General features: G+C 45.3%; 1 protein-coding gene across 1 annotated transcript; it reads right to left on the reverse strand.

The window, feature by feature from the left end:
- Nucleotides 1-566: 566 nt before the first annotated feature.
- ttll3 (tubulin tyrosine ligase-like family, member 3) lies at nt 567-16,298 on the reverse strand. The gene is made up of 13 exons (XM_014132700.3): nt 16,176-16,298; nt 13,857-13,929; nt 6,435-6,526; nt 5,255-5,420; nt 4,675-4,730; nt 4,466-4,594; nt 4,134-4,248; nt 3,643-3,768; nt 3,375-3,558; nt 3,064-3,209; nt 2,490-2,733; nt 1,803-2,238; nt 567-1,621 (listed from the first exon to the last, which is right to left on the reverse strand). Exons 2-13 carry the CDS (start codon nt 13,870-13,872, stop codon nt 833-835), a joined length of 2,499 nt encoding a protein of 832 aa, XP_013988175.1. The 5' UTR covers nt 13,873-13,929; nt 16,176-16,298; the 3' UTR covers nt 567-832.
- Between the last annotated feature and the right edge of the window lie 8,202 nt (nt 16,299-24,500).

Below are 24,500 nucleotides of genomic sequence, written 5' to 3' on the forward strand. Positions count from 1 at the left end.
CCAGCACAGTTTCCAGTTTTCAGTCACAGCACCAACCCCTCTGACAACCCTGGACACAGCAGCAGCCACCACAGCGCTCACCCCATCCAACCAATGCCATCCCATCCCAACTCAGACCTCACCCCTTCCCCTCCCCCAATAAAAAGACACAGACAGACCGCCAACCACTCCACCAGACCAACCACTCAGGATTAAATAAAAAAGACAGACAATATCTACATTCAGCATTCAGACAGGCAAGATTTACATTCAGCAACCATTGTTAAACAAATAAATTAAATTGTGATTTCTTTTGTAATCTGCTTTTTTTCCTTGTCTACTTTTGAGTTAACTGATTGGTTGCTTAGGATATATTGACTAGATATTTCCTGAAATGGTTGAATACCTTTTTAAAAACTTTTTCACTTGAATGCCATTTGAATTATCTATCATTTATGTATAACCAAATACAATTACCAATACAGGAAGAACCCAGTTAACAAAAACTCATCCTTAGGATCACTGATAGTGATATCTGCAGGAGGTCCTGTATGTGTAGTCTAACACTGAATACAAGACACATTAACTTCATAGATGGAAAGTCTTTATTTCATGTTCTATTTAATTTTACTTTCAAGACAAATAAAATTCCAAAAGTGAGTAAGTAACACATGATGACAGTTCTTCAAGACAAATAAAATTCCAAAAGTGAGTAATTAACACATGATGACAGTTTAAGAGATCGTTTCCTCCCTGCAAAGCCCCGTGTGTCAAGTACATTATGACGTTACCCATAGATGCTAAGCCAAAGTCAGTTTTGTGTTTTCCCTTATGTTTCAGATAAGGATTTACGTCAAGAGGATTTGGGTCCTCCGCTGGCGCAGTCTCCTTTATAGGTGGCCATAGCCTGCCTGTGGAAGTGGGGGAGGAACTGGTGTATGCGGAGGCCAGGGTCGGAGGCCAGAGTTGGGCAGGGCCCAGATAAGGGTTCTGTCAGTGGGCTGGGGCGCAGGCCAAAGACCTCCAGGGCTGGGATGGGGCCGTAGAGTGTGGGCAGGCTCCGGGTTGGAGCCTTGCGTGGTGGTCCCAGGGAGGACTGGGGGAGGAAGGGTCGGGCGGTGCGGGGTCCTGGGGCAGGCCTGGGGTGGGGGTTAGGTTGAGAGGGGTGGGTGTCACCCCCTAATATGCCACAGGGGGTGCTAAGGGAGTGGGACAGAGTCCTGGGTACCAGGCGGAGAGGCCAATTGCTGCTCAGACTCATCCCCAGGCAACGAGCCCTCTTCTGGTGCTCGCCGTGGAGTGCCAGAGGGCGCTCTGTTGCCATTCTCTGAGACAACCTCAGAGTAGGGGAGGTGTGCTGGCGCCCCAGAGCTCCACCCTCTTCATCTCGTTTGTGGAACCTATTCCCCCTTAACCCTGATTGGTTCTCTTTGCCCGAGGGGCGGCGGCATGGGGATGGTCTATGACTGGAGGGTTTGTCTTCTGCTTCTGGGGCTGACTGGTTGGTACGGGTGTGAATGTGTGTGGTGAGAGGGGGGTCAAGGATGACACGGATTCTATGTGGGGGCAGTCGGGGTCGTCTTAGTGGGGCTCCCTCCACCAGGAGGTTAACTCCCATGTACTGAGGGACTTCAACTGTAGCCTGGGAGAATGAGGAAAAGAGATATGTTCACACACTCCTGATGGGGCCTGGGTATTATTCATGCCTTATAGTACCTGGGAATGCTTTGCATAGTCTGCATAGACTCATCATATGTGATCATCAAGCTTGTGTCCGAATGATCTGCATGTATGTCTGTCTATTAATATATCCTTGGCCTCACCTGTTTGTAGATGAGCTGAAAGCCCCCTGTATAGGCACCAGGGTCCGCCCGTCGGTCCAGCACCACCTTGAGGGTATCCAGCTGCACGGCAGGGCAGAGGCGGGCGGTGACTGCCGTGGAGGGGGCCATCGTAGGGCTGGCGTTGATCTCCAGTAGCCAGGGCCTCAGGTCCCGACCCAGCATGAAGTCTGCCCCGTAGAGCTCAAAGCTGCCCCTGCGCCCCTCCACCAGGTCCTGGGCAGTCTGGAGGGCGTGGACCACTGCCCGCTGCATCCCAGGCACCACCAGCGCCCCCCACGATGCCCCCTGGCCCTGGGCACGCAGGAAGGCCCGGAACTGGGAGCACGACCACATGTTGTCCTTGGGCACCTCCGGGTGGCGCCATTGAGACGGCTGGAAATGCTTCTGAATGGAGTTGTTGCACAGGTGGACTGAGCTGATGGAGGCAGAGAGAGAAAGCGAGAGATGGACAGAATGGACTATTGATATTTTTGGTATTACTGCTCTAGAATACCCCTTGATAAAGGAAAACTGATGTGGATCAGGTAAATAAGCAAGTTCTCTCTCTCTCTCTCTCTCTCTCTCTCTCTCTCTCTCTCTCTCTCTCTCTCTCTCTCTCTCTCTCATTCATTCATTCTCCCCCCTCCACCTTTCACACTCACCCCCCCCCCCCCACTTCTCTCTTACCTATCCAGGGTCTGTGTGGAGTAGGGTTGGGTGGAGAAGCGCAGGTAGCACTCGCGGTAGAACCACACGGTCAGGGGGTTCCAGTCTGTGACCAGGAACCACTGGCGCAGGTCGAACTTGGTGGCATAGACCAACAGGGGGCGCTCCAGGTACTTCTGCACCACCCACTTACTGTCCTTGATTAGGGACGGGTCACTGTCCACCAGCCTCAAGATCTCCTCCAGGCGATTCATACACATTATACCTGGAGGGGAGTGGGAGGAGGAGAGAGAGGGTGATTGAGAGGGAGGGAGATAGTGGGGAGAGACAAAAAGAGAATGGCATATAAGATAGGAAAGAGGGACAACGACAACGAGAGGGAGAGAGAGAGAGAGGAGTACAAGGAAAGAAAGCGGGGGAATGAGGGTGTAAGGGTAGACATTAATAAGATATGAAAGAGAAAGAGTTACAAAAACACATGAACGTTAAAATAAACATTAACATACACAGCAAACCCTATGACACACACCCAACCAGCCCCACGCATCATATCAACTTGTCCCTCAGACACACACACAGACAGAGCCAGCCTCACCCCTGCCCCGTGACTTGGCCCCTGGTTTGATGATCCAGATGTTGTGGAGGCCATCCGTCTCCAGCTGTGGACACACCTGTAGTCTATTCAGCATGGCCTGACAACGCTCCACATACACACCACTGCCCTCAATCCCCACACCTTCACTACGAGCACACACACACAGAGAGAGGGAGGGAGAAACACAGAGGGGGGTATTTGAACCAAATACCTTAGTCGAGTGCTAGTATGTACCTATGGGTTAGCTGAGCAAAGACAATGAAGCTATGAATGACTAACTAATAGCCCTTGACTACACACAACACACTCACTGGACGACCAGGTAGTAGTCATGCATGAACTTGACCCACTGCTGTTCTGTGAGGGAGGGTGGCGTTTCCATGGTGACATCAATGTCAATGTGGTCCAAGCTGTTGAGAAACTCCTGGCATACGTGCAAAGCCTTGTCAATCATTCTTGGACTGACCAATCGAGTTGCTCTGCGTTTCCTAGGGCCTGGGGAAGACGTATTGGCTTGACATTGAGAATGGCACAATGTATTGCAATTTATTGTGTGTGTGCAGTATATCACTCTGATACCCTCGGATTGTGACAAGTTCTCTTCCACCTTTTCTTCCTCTGCCTCTACTCGCTCTCTTCCCTCTCCATCACTCCGTTCCACTATGTGCTGGAGTAGACTAGTACATGCGGTCCTCCTGAAGTCTTCTAAAAAAGTGGATGAGAGAGAAGGGGAGCGGGGCCAGAGAAAGAGAAAGAAAGGATAATGAAAAATAGGATTTTTTTCAATTAGACATTCATAATAAACATGTACTATACAGTAATGTTGACTGTGAATTGGGGATGGAGAGGTGCTTGCAGAAGGACAAGTGCCTTCAGGGAGAAGTGGGTAGAAGGTCTCTCTAACCACTGATACAGGATCAGATACTGTTACATTCCTTTAATGGTTAAGGTTAGAGACTTTGGGTTAAGGTCATCTGATCCTAAGGGAAACTACTACCTTGAGCTATCACAGGAAGAAAGACATGCATCTTGGGGTGCAGGACAGAATGACAGTTAGAGAGTGACCTGACCAATGAAGGCATGTTTCTCATCGTCTGCCCCGAGCCTGTAGCATCGTGGGAAGAATGTGTCTGGGTTTGTAGCATCAAACCACTGAAGGTTCCTCAAGTTCACACACAGACCCACCTGAGAGAGAGAAAGAGAGAGAGAGAGAGAGAGAGAGAGATTATAATTACTCATATTATGTATCCCTGAATAAAATAGAATAAAGTAAAGAAAAGAATAGTAGGATAATAGAATAAAATAGAATAGAAGGGAGGGAGAGAGAGGCACTAGAATGTAGCCTGAGTATTCCCGTTATTTCCTTAAGTGAATTGAGTGCAATCTGTATTCAGACTGTGACCTTGGTGGTAAAAGTGCCCGACTTTGCATAGTGATTGGTCATCTGGTCCTTCCGTAACGAGCGGCAGTCAATCTCATCCCTCCGTGTCGTCCAGTAGAAGTATGTTGTTTCATTTCGCACCAGACGAGACTGGGGGAAGAAAGGGTGAGTGAAAGAGTGACAGGAAAGGGGAAAATCTAGCAATGACGCCACATCAAACAGCAGCTCACCATGAGGTCATACATGTCATCAGGGTCGTGCCCCCTCGCCCCCTTCACCCCTCTGTCTGAAAAAGAAGAGAGAATAAAAGTATGTAGAACATAGGACTAGACATGGGAGAAGGTAGTTGCTCCTAACCACTGATACAGGACCAAATATTTTTGAATCCCCCTAATGGTTAAGATTAGGTTTTTAGTAGGCTAATCTGATCCTAGATTTGTGGTCGGGGTCAACTTCTTACTCGAGCGATGACAAGCTCTGTCCTGACAGGAGAGTGATGTGTGCGGTGTGACATATCTTGGTTGATGTGGTATGGGCTCAGGTTGTATCTTATTCTCCATTACATTTACACTACAGCTATTAATCTAAGTGCCCTATCCATACCATTAGCAGGGATTCTGCTTTACCTTATACTGTATGAGTAGGCTCAAACTTAAAACTGTTGAAGTCTCTCTTACAGCCTTTGTGGACTACAGAATACCTCACAAGAGCAAGTTTCTTCCTTGAAAGTTTCCTTGCCACTGTCTGATTGTAGGTTGACAAATGTATTCAAACCTAATGTGCTTGCCCAATGAAGAGCTTCCGTCTTACCGTTGCCATCATTACTGTCATCCCCATCCTCACCATCGTCTTCACCATGACAATGGCCTGCTGGTTTTGGGGCGGGGCGTGGCAGTCGACGCTCCACCCAACCTCTGGCCTGCAAGGCAGCACGGATCACAGGATAGGGGCCCTGTACAGAGAAAACCCTCCGCAGCTGAGAGAGAGAGAGAGGGTAGGAAAGTGTCTTTAGGTCAGTTGGTCTGCAGCCCTGATCCAGGAGAGCTGCAGTGTATGAAGGCTTTTTCCTCTAGCCTTTGGATCAGGTGTGAATCAGGTGCCTTAGTGCTGGGCTGGAGCCAAACCCTGCATACCCTGTCGCTCTTCAGTGTGGCCAGGGTGGGTGACCACTGCTGTAGGCAATGTGTTGGTTGTGGTGTGTCTGTTGTAGGCCCAGACAGTGGTTGTGTGGAGAGAAGAGACCAGGGGCCTCATGCACCCCAAAAATCTAAAGGGGACCAAAAAAGTATGTGAGGATGGCTGAGGGGCTTCTCTGCTAAAATCTTTTTTTTTTTTTAAAGGAATGGGAGTCTTATTCAATACATTTAGTTTGCCAGCAGCATACCACCATGCATCCCACTGCTGGCTTGCCTTTGACGCTAAGCAGGATTGCTCATCATCTGTCCCTGGATGGGAAACCAGATGCTGCTGGAAGTGGTGTTGGAGGGCCAGTAGGTGGTGGTCTTTCCTCTGGTCTTATGCCCCAGAACAGTGATTGGGGACATTTCCCTATGTAAGATGTTGTCTTTCGGATGTCCTGACTCTCGGTGGTCGCTAAAGATCCCATGGCACTTTTTGTAAGAGTAGGGGTGTTAATACTGGTTTCCTGGCTAAATTCCTAATCTGGCCCTCATACCATCATGGCCACCTAATCATCCCCAGCTTCCAATTGTCTCATTCCTCCTCTCCCATGTAACTATTCCCTAGGTCATTGCTGTGAATGTGTTCTCAGTCACCTTAAATATAGAAATATAAGTTATTGCTTGCTTTTCTAAAGTCTACCAACCTTGCCAGCATGCAAGATAGTTAGACAAGCTAGCTACTCTAACTTGATTGATAGCCTGAAATGGCTTCTTGGTAGCTAGTTAAGAGGTTGGGAGATTGGGAACCTAACTTTGTGCCCCTGTGCTCCCTATGGGCATGACGCCTCTGAGAGAGACAACTGTCTTACCTGGACAGCCTTCTCCACCAGAGCCTTGGCAGTCTTCAGCCTGTCTGGGTTTATCTCTGGCAGGTTAAACGGACTGCAACGCACTCTCCCCTCTATGGGGGAAAACAGGCATACATTTAGTATACAGTATGGTGTCAGTGGCGTACCACAGTTTTGCGGGGCCCCTCGCAAGGTCTGAGAGAAAATGTTGCTGTTTTATTGTCAGTAGTACAATAAAAAAGTATTAAAAAGTCAAGTAAAACAAAAACACGACAAATAGAAATAAGAAGTAAGAAGTAAGTAAGCTACAGTGGGGGGGAAAAAGTATTTGATCCCCTGCTGAATTTGTACGTTTGCCCACTGACAAAGAAAGGATCAGTGTATAATTTTAATGGTAGGTTTATTTGAACAGTGAGAGACAGAATAACAACAAAAATATCCAGAAAAACGCATGTCAGAAATGTTATAAATTGATTTGCATTTTAATGAGGGAAATAAGTATTTGACCCCCACTCAATCAGAAAGATTTCTGGCTCCCAGGTGTCTTTTATGCAGGTAACAAGCTGAGATTAGGAGCACACTCTTAAAGGGAGTGCTCCTAACCGCAGCTTGTTACCTGTAAAAAAGACACCTGTCCACAGAAGAAATCAATCAATCAGATTCCAAACTCTCCACCATGGCCAAGACCAAAGAGCTCTCCAAGGATGTCAGGGACAAGATTGTAGACCTACACAAGGCTGGAATGGGCTACAAGACCATTGCCAAGCAGCTTGGTGAGAAGGTGACAACATTTGGTGCGATTATTCGCAAATGGAAGAAACACAAAAGAACTGTCAATCTCCCTCGGCCTGGGGCTCCATGCAAGATCTCACCTCGTGGAGTTGCAATGATCATGAGAATGGTGAGGAATCAGCCCAGAACTACACGGGAGGATCTTGTCAATGATCTCAAGGCAGCTGGGACCATAGTCACCAAGAAAACAATTGGTAACACACTACGCCGTGAAGAACTGAAATCCTGCAGCGCCCGCAAGGTCCCCCTGCTCAAGAATACATATACATGCCCGTCTGAAGTTTGCCAATGAACATCTGAATGACTCAGAGGACAACTGGTGAAAGTGTTGTGGTCAGATGCGACCAAAATGGAGCTCTTTGACATCAACTCAACTCGCCGTGTTTGGAGGAGGAGGAATGCTGCCTTTGACCCCAAGAACCGTCAAACATGGAGGTGGAAACATTATGTTTTGGGGGTGTTTTTCTGCTAAGGGGACAGGACAACTTCACCGCATCAAAGGGACGATAGACGGGGCCATGTACCGTCAAATTTTGGGTGAGAACCTCCTTCCCTAAGCCAGGGCATTGAAAATGGGTCATGGATGGGTATTCCAGCATGACAATGACACAAAACACACGGCCAAGGCAACAAAGGAGTGGCTCCAGAAGAAGCACATTAAGGTCCTGGAGTGGCCTAGCCAGTCTCCAGACCTTAATCTCATAGAAAATCTGTGGAGGGAGCTGAAGGTTAGAGTTGCCAAACGTCAGCCTCGAAACCTTAATGACTTGGAGAAGATCTGCAAAGAGGAGTGGGACAAAATCCCTCCTGAGATGTGTGCAAACCTGGTGGCCAACTACAAGAAAAGTCTGACCTCTGTGATTGCCAACAAGGGTTTTGCCACCAAGTACTAAGTCATGTTTTGCAGAGGGGTCAAATACTTATTTCCCTCATTAAAATGCAAATCATTTAAAACATTTTTGACATGCGTTTTTCTGGATTTTTTTGTAATTCTGTCTCTCACTGTTCAAATAAACCTACTATTAAAATTATAGACTGATCATTTATTTGTAAGTGGGCAAACGTACAAAATCAGCAGGGGATCAAATACTTTTTCCCCCCACTGTATATACAGGTCAGTGCCAATACCATATTTACAATGTGCAGGGATACTGGAGTGGTAGGGTTAGATATGTATAGGGGTAAGGTGACTAGGCATCAGGATATACTGTATGATAAACAGGCTAGTAGCAGCGTATATGATGATTGTAGGTCAATGTGTACGTGCGTGTGTATAGAGTCAGTATGAATGTGTGTGCGTGTTGTGTGTGTGAGCAAATTAGGTGTGTGTGTGTGACAGTGTGAGTGTGTGTGATCAGACCTCCCCAATAACCCATCATCATGACCCTGACAACACACTCCGAACAGAAGGACGTTCCTCAGACGACTGTTCATGTTTGCCTCCCCACGAAGGAATCAATTCATAGATGGCACAAGGTACGTACAGAGAACTGCCCTCTTGGAGGCACTCACACCAAATACATGTACCACCTGTTGGTGAGTGTGCCAAGGCCATGTTCCCACTATCGCCCAGCCTTGCCGCCACATCGCTCCTCCTTCAGCACCAGCCCAGGCCACTGAAAATACTCTCCACCACACCCCTTCTCCCTCTCCATGTCTCTCCCCTTTCCTCGCTCTACACCTATCCCTCTCACAGAAACAGACCAGAACCAGGAGCCATTCTTCACCACACCAGAAGAGGCGAGGAGGAAGGACCAAAGCTCTAGACCTACGCACGGAGCGAGCATGCCACAGGCGAGTCCCATCACTAACCTCCGGGTCTTGAGTGTCCACTGGCTCCTCAGGTTGTCCTTCATCCCCTCTACAGACCCAGATCTGGCCCAGCACTATCCCAGTAGCCATTTTGCAGCAGAAGCCCCAGCACCAGATGAGGCGTGGAGGAAGAACCAAAGATCAAACCTCCACCCAGAGCGAGCAGGTCACAAGGGAGTATCACCATTGACCTCTGGATCTAGGGCTCCCTTGTGTGTCTGCTGGCTCCTCAGGTTGTCCTTCCTCCCCTCTACAAACCCAGATTCAGACCCAGTACCTGCAGCAGCCCTGGTTCCTGGTCCCTAGTCCCAACACCAGACCCAGCATCAACCCATGGTATCCAGTCCCGGCCCCAGCAATAGCACGGATTTCTAGTTCCAGCACCAACCCCTCTCGTAGCATACCCTCCGATTCGGATGACCATTTCCCAACGGAGAACATCACAGGTACTTCCTGTTTAAGCTTCTGCTTGTGCAGTATAGAGTTATGATCTGATTTGCCGAAAGGGGGGGATGAGGGAGGGCCTTTGTATGCTTGCTTGTGGATAGAGTAACAGTGGTTTTTATCGCTCCTAGTGATGAAAGAAACATGTCGAGGGAAGTTGGGTGTTACATGTCTTAATGAAGTGGAATTAAAATCCCTGGCAACAAGAAAAGCAGCCTCCGGGTTCATGGTTTCCTGCTTGTTCATAGCCTCGTACAGTTCATTTTTTTTCTTGTCCTAAGGAGGAATATATACAGTAGTCACGATAACAGATGAAAGCTCTCTGGATAGGTTGACCATCAGGTATTCCAAGACGGGTGAACAATGGATCGGGACTTCCACTGCACTAGAGTCAACACACTATTTGCTGTTGCTGAAGATGCATACCCCTTGTTATAGGTTTATTTTTTCCATGTATGTTTTGAGGTTGGACAATAGCATGTATAGCATGTTTTTTTATTTAACTAGGAAAGTCAGTTAAGAACACATTTTAATTTTACAATGACGGCCTAACACAGGACGACGCCGGGCCAATTGTGCGTCGCCCTACAGGACTCCCGATCACAGCCGGTTGTGATGCAGCCCGGGATCAAACCAGGGTCTGTAGTGACACCTCAAGCACTGCGATGTAGTGCCTTAAACCGCAGCGCCACTTGGGAGCCTCATTAGCACATAGGGTGCACCGATTGGTGTCACCTCGTTAGTGATCGGCAGTGTTGAGGATGTCAGGGATCCCACCATGGTTGATCTGTCCGAGACATTTATGGGTGATCCTGATTTCGCTAAACCTCCTGAGTTGACCTCTCCTTTGAAAACCCCAAAGGTGAGCGAGTTTGTTGGACCACTGAAGGAAGAGAGGGTTCCTACAGTTGACACTTCGATGTCTAGGAAGCAACTGATTGCTGAAAAGAGTAAAGATGTTTCCCTCTCTCCTATTTTTTGCTGAAATATGTCCGGAGGAGTTTGAGGAAGTTCACGTGGGTTACTTTGACAGAGATGGTGTTCTAATGAAGAAATGGCATTCTCACACCACTTCTGGGCAAGACGATTGGCCCAGTGTATCTCAAATTGTCATTCCAGTTATACTTCAACAAGAGATACTGAGGTTGGCTCACGATGGTAGTATAGCATGCCATCTTTGGGTCAACAGGGCGTATGACCATATCTTGCATAACTTCTTTTGGCCTGGTCTGAAACAGGATGTTGTGGCTTACTGTAAATCCTGTCGAGTTTGCCAGCAGACGGATAAACCTAACCAAGCCGTGTCGGTTGCACCTTTGCAGCCTATTCCTGGTTTTGACTAACCTTTCAGAAGGGTTCTGGTGGATTGTGTTGGTCCTTTGCCCAAAGCAAAGAGTGGTAACTAGTTTCTCTTAATCATCATGTGCGCTGCCACTCGTTTCCCAAAGGCCATTCCACTGAGGAAAATCATGAGAGGAAAGTTACTATGGATATTGCAGGAGTTTCCCCCTGAAATCAGACATGTCCGTGGTAAGGACAACTTGGTGGCTGATTGTCTTTCAAGGGTAGGCAGTCAATTGGTTTTGTGTTTAGCCAGTGTGTTGCCCTGGCTCACAATTTAGCTTGCCTGCATGTTGTGTCTTTTTGGAGAGGAGTTTGGTATTAGTTGCACTCATTCCAAGGGCACGAGCGTTACAGAAGCGTTAGTGAGTTTTTCAAAACTTGTGAGTTTTAGGCATCTATTAAAATAATATATTAAGACTGTAAAAAATAAATAATAAAATATATATTTGCAAAAAAAGTGTTTTGTCTTTTACACTGCTCAAAAAAATAAAGGGAACACTTAAACAACACAATGTAACTCCAAGTCAATCACACTTCTGTGAAATCAAACTGTCCACTTAGGAAGCAACACTGATTGACAATAAATTTCACATGCTGTTGTGCAAATGGAATAGACAACAGGTGGAAATTATAGGCAATTAGCAAGACACCCCCAATAAAGGAGTGGTTCTGCAGGTGGGGACCACAGACCACTTCTCAGTTCCAATGCTTCCTGGCTGATGTTTTGGTCACTTTTGAATGCTGCCGGTGTTTTCACTCTAGTGGTAGCATGAGACGGATTCTACAACCCACACAAGTGGCTCAAGTAGTGCAGCTCATCCAGGATGGCACATCAATGCGAGCTGTGGCAAGAAGGTTTGCTGTGTCTGTCAGCGTAGTGTCCAGAGCATGGAGGCGCTACCACGAGACAGGCCAGTACATCAGGAGACGTGGAGGAGGCCGTAGGAAGGCAACAACCCAGCAGCAGGACCGCTACCTCCGCCTTTGTGCAAGGAGGAGCAGGAGAAGCACTGCCAAAGCCCTGCAAAATGACCTCCAGCAGGCCACAAATGTGCATGTGTCTGCTCAAACGGTCAGAAACAGACTCCATGGGGTGGTATGAGGTCCTGACGTCCACAGGTGGGGGTTGTGCTTACAGCCCAACACCGTGCTTACAGCCCAACACCGTGCTTACAGCCCAACACCGTGCAGGACGTTTGGCATTTGCCAGAGAACACCAAGATTGGAAAATTCGCCACTGGCGCCCTATGCTCTTCACAGATGAAAGCAGGTTCACACTGAACACGTGACAGACGTGACAGAGTCTGGAGACGCCGTGGAGAACGTTCTGCTGCCTGCTACATTCTCCAGCATGACCGGTTTGGCGGTGGGTCAGTCATGGTGTGGGGTGACATTTCTTTGGGGGGCCGCACAGCCCTCCATGTGCTCGCCAGAGGTAGCCTGACTGCCATTAGGTACCGAGATGAGATCCTCAGACCCCTTGTGAGACCATATGCTGGTGCGGTTGGCCCTGGGTTCCTCCTAATGCAAGACAATGCTAGACCTCATGTGGCTGGAGTGTGTCAGCAGTTCCTGCAAGAGGAAGGCATTGATGCTATGGACTGGTCCACCCGTTCCCCAGACCTGAATCCAATTGAGCACATCTGGGACATCATGTCTCGCTCCATCCACCAACGCCACGTTGCACCACAGACTGTCCAGGAGTTGGCGGATGCTTTAGTCCAGGTCTGGGAGGAGATCCCTCAGGAGACCATCCGCCACCTCATCAGGAGCATGCCCAGGCATTGTAGGGAGGTCATACAGGCACGTGGAGGCCACACACACTACTGAGCCTCATTTTGACTTGTTTTAAGGACATTACATCAAAGTTGGATCAGCCTGTAGTGTGGTTTTCCACTTTAATTTTGAGTGTGACTCCAAATCCAGACCTCCATGGGTTGATAAATTGGATTTCCATTGATTATTTTTGTGTGATTTTGTTGTCAGCACATTCAACTATGTAAAGAAAAAAGTATTTAATAAGATTATTTCTTTCATTCAGATCTAGGATGTGTTGTTTAAGTGTTCCCTTTATTTTTTTGAGCAGTATATTTCATTGTTGACAGCCAGTAGACGCCATGTTTACATTGGAGAAGGTGACGCATTTAAGTAATTTATAATTTCAGTAGTTAACTCAAAGTTTTGCTGTAAATGTACAGCAATTTGTTACAGTGCATGTTACAGAAAAGCAGAGAATATTTCAGTTACGAGAGTCCCGTTGATAGCAAATCCGCGAAGGGAGTTGATCCATTTTATTATCAATAGACTGTACATTGTCCAATAGAATGTGGCCGGTTGTCAGCGTCAGTTACGTGGAGGTGAGGATAGAGTCAAGCGCAGGACACAGAACTGAGTAAAATAACGTACTTTACTCACGGAGAAACTTAAAATCCACGCAGGAATAAACAATCCTGACACAAACCAACTAACACGACGACAAGCAAACAATCACACACAAAACATACTGAGAACCAGAGGGTTAAATAAGTAAATAATCATAATGAGACGGGATCCAGGTATGAACAATCAAGACATAACAAATGGAAAAAGAAACGTGGATCGGTTGTAGCTAGAAGGCCGGTGACGATGACCGCCGAACACCACCCGAACAAGGAGAGGCACCAACTTCGGCGGAAGTCGTGACACCGGTTTTCCCTTCACCTCTTTTCACCAGCGTTTCCTCTTGGATAGCCTGAAAAATGGGTTGTAAATTACACAAAGACCTCGGCGCAGAGTTGAAGTCGAAGCTGGAATTGAGGTTAGTAACGGTCGATCTGATGTTTAAAAGTTCTTGTTGATCATAAGAAATGGTAGAGGATACATTTTCTGCAAAATTATAACTAAAAAGCAAAGTGGCAGCCATACATTATGCCGCCAACATCGTGTGTGTGTGTGTGTGTGTGTGTGTGTGTGTGTGTGTGTGTGTGTGTGTGTGTGTGTGTGTGTGTGTGTGTGTGTGTGTGTGTGTGTGTGTGTGTGTGTGTGTGTGTGTGTGTGTGTGTGTGTTCTTACGAGGCATGTGCTGCATGCTGCTCTCAGGGTTGGCTGAAATCTGTCACTCTGGTGTCCCCTTCTCTCTGGTCATCTAAGGAGAGAATCGATAATCATCATGCTGTAGTTAGCCTACTATCAGCCAATAGGTCTGGACCTTTATGGCACAGGCATATGCAAGCTCTGATCCAACCGTTACTCCTAAATCGCCTAGTGTTGATTTTTCAGTGTAACATTTAGAGTGTTGATTCAGGTGTTAAATTAACACTCATTGCTGTAAATGAACCCAAGTGTGGGTATTAATAACCAGTGTTAAACCAAAACCATGGCATCATTACCATATTTCCCAGCATTCTCTATTGCAGGTTGATTTTTAGAATTGTTTTTGTATTGATGGATGAATTAATCTTATGCTACTCAAATAAATAACAAACATTTTTCTAAACTAATACAATCTGTTAATTGGACTTGTTGCACCCATTACTGAAATGTTTGTTTCAGTACAGATGGTTTAGGTAGTCTCATCATTTATGTTCCCAAACCCGGCAATCATTCTGAATGCAGGTTGCGGTTGGATATCCTCACTCTGGTTGGATTCCAATAAGAATTACACATCCCTTTACAGTTCATTACAATGTGACTTGCAGGCTGGAAAACCACAAATGTCAGGCCACTGCATTAGGGTAACATTAGGCTCTCAAAGCAGGACCTAAAAATTTGTTGTACTATTATTTAATTAATTACATGTATATTTAGGAGCTCACTTGGTGAAGGCCACAAGTCAGAAAACAGATGAATGCAACAACCATGTCTCTTTCACTAACAAATACAGTCTTGGGTTGTAACTACAATTCACTCGAACAGCAAGGCACTCTGGGAAATATGCAAATAAGGCTTTATACTAAGCAGTGTGTTAATTTAACACTGAAAAGTGTTGACCCGTATAGACACTGGACCAGTATTAAACTTAACAGAATCTGTGTTTATCTAACACTGGAGAATTTGCTGTGTATGTATACACCAAAAAAATGATACCCTTTTGTTTTTAAAGTGGCTTACTGGCAGCCAATTACCTGTAAGTTACTGTAAAGAAACAGGTTCAGTATGTTACCATAAATTCAAAATTAACTTTGGTTTACCAGTACATTACTGTAAAGTTTCTAACATACTGGACATTTTTTCAGCAACTTACAGGTTGCCAGTAAATTACCGTAAAAACAACAGGATTTTTTTTACAGTGTAGACTAAGCAGTCACTTCACAGAGTGAAGCCGACAGTGAAGGCAACTGCCGACTGATCTACAAATCACCTTGCATCATAAATAACTACTTATTAATATTTATAGATCAGTCAGTCACCATTTACCCACAATGCATCATGAATTTTACACTTTCAAACACAGCCACAGGTTCTGCTGTTAGCTGTCTGTAGGGCAGGTTCTCTTAAAATGACACAGCCAGTGGGTAGTGATCTGGGTCAGGTGGTTGTTAATCTGTGGCGAGCCGAAACAAACACTGTCACCTGTTTTGCCCAACCTCCATCCACCCACCCACTCTGGAGTGAATTATATATACACCCCTCCCACATGCACCTGAGGCTTTTCACAGACAATGGTCATGCTCACCAAAAAAACACATGCACACAAACAAAGGGCAGAAATCCTAATGCACAATGTTGACATGCAATTATTCTTACCTAGTTACAGCTACCTCGTCACCTAGCCCACTCAATAATAGAGATTAAATATGTACTGCCACATCTCAGACTAGACAAGTCTACAATAATTAGTTCATTATCAGGTATGAAAAGACACTCACAATATCTTCTCCCCCGATGAGCAATGAAGTGCAGTAATCTATATAGTCAGACAGTGAGTAGCCTATGGGCAATTCCATGGTAACGGAATTATGCTGTATGCCAAACAAAAAACATTGATTGTAAAGTATGACAATGACTACTTTCAACAATTTCCACAGTAAAACGAGAAAAAAATGTAATTTACTGGAAAAAGGTTTGGTAACAGAATGATGTTAAAATCTCCCTCAGTTTTATTCTGTTACCAAATGTTGTAGCTGCATAGTCCTTCCTGTAAATGTGTTTTAGTACAATGTTCTGTGGAACATTGGTTTTTATTTAGTATATATTTTATAGTGAAAAATAGGAGTCTCAGCATAATGCCATTACCATGCAATACAGAAAATACAAACATTCCCAGGCAATTAGTTGAATACAGATAATGGGGTTATTAAATATGTGGCAAATCATTTACCAATAAAAATATCTGTATCTAAGCTTCAAATATCATGCTCACGGTCATTTCTACACTCACTGTGAACTCACCTGTCCTCCCATGGTGCTTTTATTCCCCCAGCTGCCTCTTGCACCATTTTGCTTCCTTTTGACTGCCTTGACCCAACTGCTACCTGCACACCTGCGCAATCCCGCCTCCTGCCTCCTGCCTCAAGTTCCTACACACTGGGAGAATCTCAATTGCAGAATGCTTGTGTCCTTCCTGCTCTCGCCTCACCTCTTCTCAAAACCCATTGGAGGTGATGGTCAGTGGGGCGGGACCTCTGGCTTTCTCATCCAATGGGTTGGAGAAGAAGGTGAGGAGATATGGAAGATCCAAAATTAATAAATAAATAATTGCATACATAAATAGATAAATAAAACAATAAATCAACACATAATTAAATGAGCAAGGAAATTCAAAAATACTGATAAAAATGTATATATTTTCTCTACATATCTGTATGTATTTAATTATTATCTATGCATTATCTAATTGTTCAAACTTTAATTATTTTATTCATTTTATTTATATATTTATTCATTCATTTATTTCTGTATTTCCTCCTCCAATATGATAATGAGGGGGTGTCAATCAAACTCATGTGGGTGGTATCTAACACACCAATGGTAGATCAATGTCATGGTGCAGTTGCTCATTGCTTTTGCCTGCTTTTGCACCTATGTGAAGCTAGCCACAATAACGATTAGCCATAATAGTAGAATTTGTGGTTCGCCTTCAAAATTAAAGTCCCAAATTGAAACCGATGCAAACAGATACGAATAGTGGAATCATTCCATATTTGGACAAGATAATGCTTAACAAGTTTGGAATGTTGTTATATAAATTCAATAAAAGACAATTCGTTCATTTGACCCAAAAATCTAAATCAGTTGAAATCGCACTGTGGCTCTATTAAACTTCAGAATTGCATTGGGGCTTATTGTATGCATTGTACAGCCTTGCCTATGGATCTTTGGTCCCTGAAATGTTTACAACTGTGAAGGGTTTACACAAACATTAGCGTCATATCTCCTATTGCAGGACTTTAACTGTGGGAAATCCCCTCACTATTCAGCCTGTTGTGTGTATTTAACATTCATATTGCAATGGTACAGCTTTAGCTATGGATCTTGGGTCCATGAACTGGGGTATCAATCCAGAACACAACTGTGAAGTGTTTACACAAATATTAGCGTTGTGGCTCTTATTGCAGGACTTTGTCACCTCTGGGGAAAGAGCCATATTAGCTCACCAGTCAACTTACTGTGTAGTGAACATTCATATTGCAATGTACAGCCTTACCTATGGATCTTGGGTCCATGAAATGGAGTATCAGCCTACTAAGTGACACCCAGAGATCACAACTATGAAGAGTTTATAAATATTAGTGTTGTAGCTAATATTGCAGGACTTTGACAGTTGTGTTCTGTGGTGTCACTGAGTAGGCTGATACCCCATTTTATGGACCCAAGATACTTAGGTAAGGCTGTACTTTGCAATATAATTGTTCAATATGCACCGATGACACAACGGTGGTAGGCTTGATCACCGACAATGAGACAGCCTATTGGGAGTCAGTATGGTGCCAGGGCAGCAACCTCTCCCTCAATGTGGGCAAGACAAAGGAGCTTATCGTAGACTACAGGAAACAGAGGGCAGAACACGCCCCCATTGAAATCGACAGGGCTGTAGTGGAGCGCGTCGAGAGCGTCGAGAGCTTCAAGTTCCTCGGTGTCCACAGCACTAAGGGCCTATCATGGTTCAAACACACCAACACTGTCGTGAGGAGGGCATGAGGCTATTTGTCACGATTGTCGTAAGGAGTGGCCCAACACGCAGCGGGAAAATGTATACTCATCTTCTTTTTTATTTGAAGAAGGAAAAACAAAATAAACACGTATACAAAACAAACGACTCCAAACAGTCCCGTCAGGTGCAACAAACACTAAACCAGGAAATAACTACACCCCCCCCCCCCCCCCCCCAACCCCCATAGAACAAACACACCTATAAATAGGACCTTCAATCAGAGGCAACGAGAAGCAGCTGCCTCCAATTGAAGGTCAACCCAATAAACACCACATAGAAATAGACCAACTAGAAATAACATAGAAATACACTAACATAGAACATAACCCAAACAACCCCGAAACACCCTAAACAAACACCCCCTGCCACGCCATGACCAAACTATAATAACAAACAGCCCCTGTTCTGGTCAGGACGTGACACTATTACCTCAGGAGGCTGAAAAGATTTGGCATGGGCCCTCATGACCTTAAAAGGTTCTACAGCTGTCAGTAGGGGCGCGTGGGTAAAATCACAGGGAATTTCAGAAGAAAAAGCCATATTACAACCTATGTGTTGTGATAATAGCGTTTTTTGCTCTATAACCTGTTAGTTCATATGCCTTGACACCTTGACATATAGGCCTAAGGCCGAGATAATAAGAAGACAGTGGCAGAATAAATTAAACCACACATTTTGTTTCATTACAAAACTGGAGAGCAACAACTGTCTGTTGAAGTCCACAAAACATACTGCATGTAACAAACATGACCTACAGCATGGTAAAGCAAGGTAATGTTTCCGACATTTTCCAAAAATGTTTAGTTAAACCACGGAGTTACCGCAAGGCGCAATGAAAACAGGAGCTGCCTCCACTATTCCAGCACCATTTCAACTTCAATATCATCAAATCACCAATGCTTAGTGTAATACAGTGACAACTAAAAGATACCAAAAACGATTTAGTCCAATCAACGTAAGCTAAATATGATGTGGCTGTCCATGGTACTGATTTCTGTGTGTGTACGTGGTGTATGTGTGCGTGCATGCAAGTTGAAAAAACATGTTGACTCACCAATGCTTTCCTCCTCTTTCATGTTGCCTAAAGTACATTTTGTCATAAAGTTTTTATTTTTATTTTTGTTGTCCTAGACTACCTGGCTAAAATACTTGTTTGCTAGTCGCTAGCCTAACTTCCTTTCATTTGCAAAGATGTGCCAGGCCAGCTAGTTAACATTAGCATACTACATCAAGCTACGTTGTTGAACTTCCATTCTCTCAGGCCAAGGGCACAATGTATGAATTTATGGTTGGATCAGAATTGCCGTTATAATCATTGGCCAGTACAGAGATTTAAGTAAAACCACAAGTACAAATCTCTATCTCCATCCGTGGCTAATTTAGGAAAGGGATGATTTTAGCTAGCTAGCTAGGCACCGGAGGACAACACAACAAGATGTTTTCTGTTAATAATGACGTTTGGTTTGTTATGTGATTGGTCTGAAGTCAAATCTAAACTGTCTTACATTGACACTTTTTATTGTGCGCCAGGACCATTCACAGCTGAGCTCACTCAGTCTATCTCAACGCTGATTGGCAATCATTTTTATTCATTTTTTATCAAGAGAGGCCAAATGCTCGCTGGCTTCCCTTGCATTCAATGCTACGGGCGGCAACAATGTCATACTCTTTCTGACCAGACAGCTTCAGATACTGTAGATACTCTACACATACTGAGACGGAGGGGTGCTGTTTCGTTCACTCGGATGCTTTAACTGGTGAGATACATTCAGCCTCTTGTGAATTGAAGGAAATTTATGAAACACAGAGACAAAATAATAATTATTTTGTATGTTTATTTGTTTTGTTTTTGGTACATTTTTTGGGGAAGCCTGGCTCCCTTGGCATCCATGAACACATGCCACTGACAGCTGCACCATTGAGAGCATCTTGACTGGCTGTATCATCGCTTGGTATGGCAAATGCTTGCCATTGACCGCAATGCGCTACAGAGGATAGTGCGTATGGCCCAGCACATCACTATCCCTATTTAAGAGGTAACTCTGGGTCTTCCTTTCCTGTGGTGGTCCTCATGAGAGCCAGTTTCATCATAGCGCTTGATGATTTTTGTGACTGCACTTGAAGAAACGTTCAAAGTTCTTGACATTTTCTGTATTGACTGACATTCATGTTTTAAAGTAATGATGAACTGTCGTTGCTCTTTGATTATTTGAGCTGTTCTTGTCATAATATTGACTTGGTCTTTTACAAGATAGGGCTATGTACTATAAATCATCCATACCTTGTCACAACACAACTGATTGGCTCAAACTCATTAAGAAGGAAAGACATTCCACAAATTAACTTTCAAATTGGCACACCTGTTAATTGAAATGCATTCCAGTTGGCTACCTCATGAAGCTGGTTGAGAGAATGCCAAGCGTGTGCAAAACTGTCATCAAGGTTACTACATGATTCCATATGTGTTATTTAATAGTTTTGATGTCCTCACCATTATTCTACAATCTAGAAAATAGTAAAAATAAAGAAAAACCATGGAATGAGCAGGTGTGTCCAAACTTTTGACTGGTACTGTTTATAATATGCTTTTACCTGCTCCTTTTACTCTCTATTCCGGACGTCATAGATGACCAATTCTCATAGCTTTTAGCCTACTGCTACTCCTCCTCTTATCCTACTCCTCCAATCCAAAGTAAAATCTAGAATTGGCTTCCTATTTCGCAACAAAGCATCCTTCACTCATGCTGCCAAACATACCCTCGTAAAACTGACCATCCTACCGATCCTCGACTTCGGCGATGTCATTTACAAAATAGCCTCCAATACCCTACTCAATAAACTGGATGCAGTCTATCACAGTGCCATCCGTTTTGTCACCAAAGCCCCATATACTACCCACCACTGCGACCTGTACGCTCTCGTTGGCTGGCCCTCTCTTCATACTCGTCGCCAATTCCACTGGCTCCAGGTCATCTACAAGACCCTGCTAGGTAAAGTCCCCCTTTATCTCAGCTCACTGGTCACCCACCATAGCAGCACCCATCTGTAGCACGCGCTCCAGCAGGTATATCTCCCTGGTCACCCCCAAAGCCAATTCCTCCTATGGCCGTCTCTCCTTCCAGTTCTCTGCTGCCAATGACTGGAACAAACTACAAAAATCTCTGAAACTGGAAACACTTATCTCCCTCACTAGCTTTAAGCACCAGCTGTCAGAGCAGCTCACAGATCACTGTACCTGTACATAGCCCATCTATAATTTAGCCCATACAACTACCACTTCCCCTACTGTATTTATTTATTTATTTATTTTGCTCCTTTGCACCCCATTATTTCTATTTCTACTTTGCACTTTCTTCCACTACAAATCTACCATTCCAGTGTTTTACTTGCTATATTTTATTTACTTTGCCACCATGGCCTTTTTTGCCTTTACCTCCCTTATCACACCTCATTTGCTCACATTGTATATAGACTTATATTTCTACTGTATTATTGACTGTATGTTTGTTTTACTCCATGTGTAACTCTGTGTTGTTGTATGTGTCGAACTGCTTTGCTTTATCTTGGCCAGGTCGCAATTGTAAATGAGAACTTGTTCTCAACTTGCCTACCTGGTTAAATAAAGGTGAAATTAAAAAATGAATAAAATATATCAAATATGACTGCATTCAGGGTCAATATAATGAGTTGCAGGACGGTCATGGTGGTTGGAAAGTCCAGTATTTGGCACAGCTATAGGAGGGTTCGGTTGCAAGGTGACGGCTTTTTACCTCTGTTGGGTTGGAGGTGAGGAGGTCTGGGCTAGGGGTCATGGTGGTCGGTGCAGAGTTTGTAGGGACGGTGGAAGGCGGGTGATGGTGATGTCCTTTGGTCCAGTGATCTTCCAGTGGCTGTTGGTGGTGTCTTGTCCTGAGTGTCCAGTGTGATGTAGTCCTGGATGGCCTTTTAGATGATGCGGGAGGTGACGATGGGGAGTGTGTCCTGTTTGTAAAACATTTTGGTGTTTCTGATGTCCCATACGACCTGCTTTGTGGCACTGAGGACCCTCCAGGCTTTCCTCTCTTAGCGTGTTCGAGGTCCCTCTAGGTGGTCCGAAGAGGATGCCCTGGAGGGTCACCGCAGCCATCCCAGAGAGTCTGGTGAGATAAGCAGAGGTTATTAGCCAGATGTTTTGTGTCACCTCGCATTGACAAAGAATGTGCTCTTCTGTTTCTTTCGCACTACAGCCATGTGGGCATGAGTCCTTCCTGGCTATACTCCTGCCCCTGCTGAACATGAGAACCCTGGTGGGGAAACAGCAGCCATCCATGCTATGTCTTTGTGTCTGTTTCTCCCAGTGGAGGCTGGTGAGAGGAGCTATAGTAGGAAGGGATTATTATAATGGTTGAAATTTTATAAATGGAAAGGAGTCAAACGTGCTTTCCATATGTTTGATACCGTTCCATTTATTCCATTCCAGCCATTAAAATGAGCCTGTCCTATAGTTCCTCCCACCAGCCTCCACTGGTTGTTACATACTGTTGTACTTTGATCTGTGGTCAGTGAGGGGATGACAGTGACTGTGTTTCTGTCTGTGATGTGTTATTCTGAGGGCTTTGAATGACCAGTTCTGGCTTGTGTGTGTCGGGTCTTTGTAGTATTTTGGGGGGTTCCATGAGTAAGGGTTCATATGGTCAAGGGTACAGAGCCTTAGTGGTCTGATCGTGTTGGAGACGTAGAAACTGTTGAAGATGCTGGTCTTATTGTTTTTTTTCTTCTTTTCTTTATGTTGGAGATGGTGTAGCTAAGGCCCTGCACTGCTACCATGAGTAGGATGTTAGGGATCCCCTTAACCCCCTTGTCTAACATCTTACACATAATCAAACTTCCGCGATGCATACAAAGCCCTCCCCCGCTCTCCCTTCGGCAAATCTGACCACGACGCCATCTTGCTCCTACCGTCTTATAGGCAGAAACTCAAACAGGATGTACCAATGATGAGAACCATTCACGGCTGGTCCGACCAATCGGAAGCCACGCTTGAAGATTGTTTTGATTACGCGGACTGAAATATGTTCCGGGCAGCCTCAGAGAACAACATCGACCTATACGCTGACTTGGTGAGTGCATTTATAAAGAAGTGCATTGGAGATGTTGTACCCACTGTGACTATTAAAACCTACCCTAACCAGAAACCGTGGATGGATGGCGGCATTCACTCAAAACTGAAAGCACGATCCATCGCATTTAACCATAGAAAGAGGTCTGGGAATATGACTGAATATAAACAGTGTAGTTATTCCCTCCGTAAGGCAATCAAACAAGCGAAATGCCGGTACAGGGACAAGATGGAGTTGCAATTCAACGGCTCAGACACGAGAAGTATGTGGCAGGGTCTACAGGAAATCACTGACTACAAAAAGAAAATCAGCCACGTCACGGACACTGGCATCACGCTTCCAGACAAACTTAACACCTTTGCCCGCTTTGAGGATAATACAGTGCCACCGTCGCGGCCCGCTAACAAGGACTGTGCCCCCCTTCTCCTTCTCCGTGGCTGACGTGAGTAAAACATTTAAATGTGTTAACCCTCGCAAGGCTGCTGGCCCAGACAGCCTCCCTAGCCGTGACCTCAGAGCATGCTCAGACCAGCTGGCTGGTGTGTTTACGGACATATTCAATCGCTCCCTATCCCAATCTGTTGTCCCCACATGCTTCAAGATGGCTACCACTGTTCCTGTACCCAAGAAGGCAACGATAACTGAACTAAATGACTAACGCCCCGTAGCACTCACTTCTGTCATCATGAAGTGCTTTGAGAGACTAGTCAAGGATCATATCACCTCCATCTTACCGGCCACCATTGACCCACTTCAGTTTGCATACCACCCCAACAGGTCCACAGATGGCGCAATCGCCATCACACTGCACACTGCCCTATTCCATCTGGACAAAAGGAATACCTATGTAAGAACGCTCTTCATTGACTACAGCTCAGCATTCAACACCATAGTACCCTCCAAGCTCATCATCAAGCTGGAGGACCTGGGTCTGAATTTTGCCCTGTGCAATTGGGTCCTGGACTTTCTGACGGGCGGTGGAGAAGGTAGGAAACAACATCTTCACTTCGCTGACCCTCAATGCTGGGGCCCCACAAGGGTGCGTGCTCAGCCCCCTCCTGTACTCCTTGTTCACCCCCGACTGCGTAACCAAGCCATGCACACATCCAACTCAATCATCAAGTGGGCTTGATTACCAACAACGACGAGACAGCCTACAGGGAGGAGGTGAGTGCATTCGCAGTGTGGTGTCAGGAAAACAACCTCTCACTGCCCTCCATGACACCTACACCACCTGATGTCACAGGAAGGCCAAAAAGATCATCAAGGACACAACCACCCGAGCCACTGCCTGTTCACACCGCTACCATCCAGAAGGTGAGGTCAGTACAGGTGCATCAAAGCTGGGACCAAAAGACTGAAAAACAGCTTCTATCTCAAGGCCATCAGACTGCTAAACAGCAATCACTAACTCAGAGAGACCACGGCCTACATTGAGACACAATCACTGGCCACTTTAATAAA

This window comes from Salmo salar, chromosome 12 (assembly GCF_965601325.2).
Source record: "Salmo salar chromosome 12, fSalSal1, whole genome shotgun sequence".
Taxonomy (NCBI): domain Eukaryota; kingdom Metazoa; phylum Chordata; class Actinopteri; order Salmoniformes; family Salmonidae; genus Salmo; species Salmo salar.

Coding starts and splice junctions, on each gene's coding strand:
- ttll3 (XM_014132700.3), bottom strand. Junction 2,734..3,063: donor GGCCAAGTCACGGGGCAGGG/GTGAGGCTGGCT, acceptor ACTCCCCTCCAG/GTATAATGTGTATGAATCGC. Junction 2,239..2,489: donor TCCACACAGACCCTGGATAG/GTAAGAGAGAAG, acceptor TGCCTCCATCAG/CTCAGTCCACCTGTGCAACA.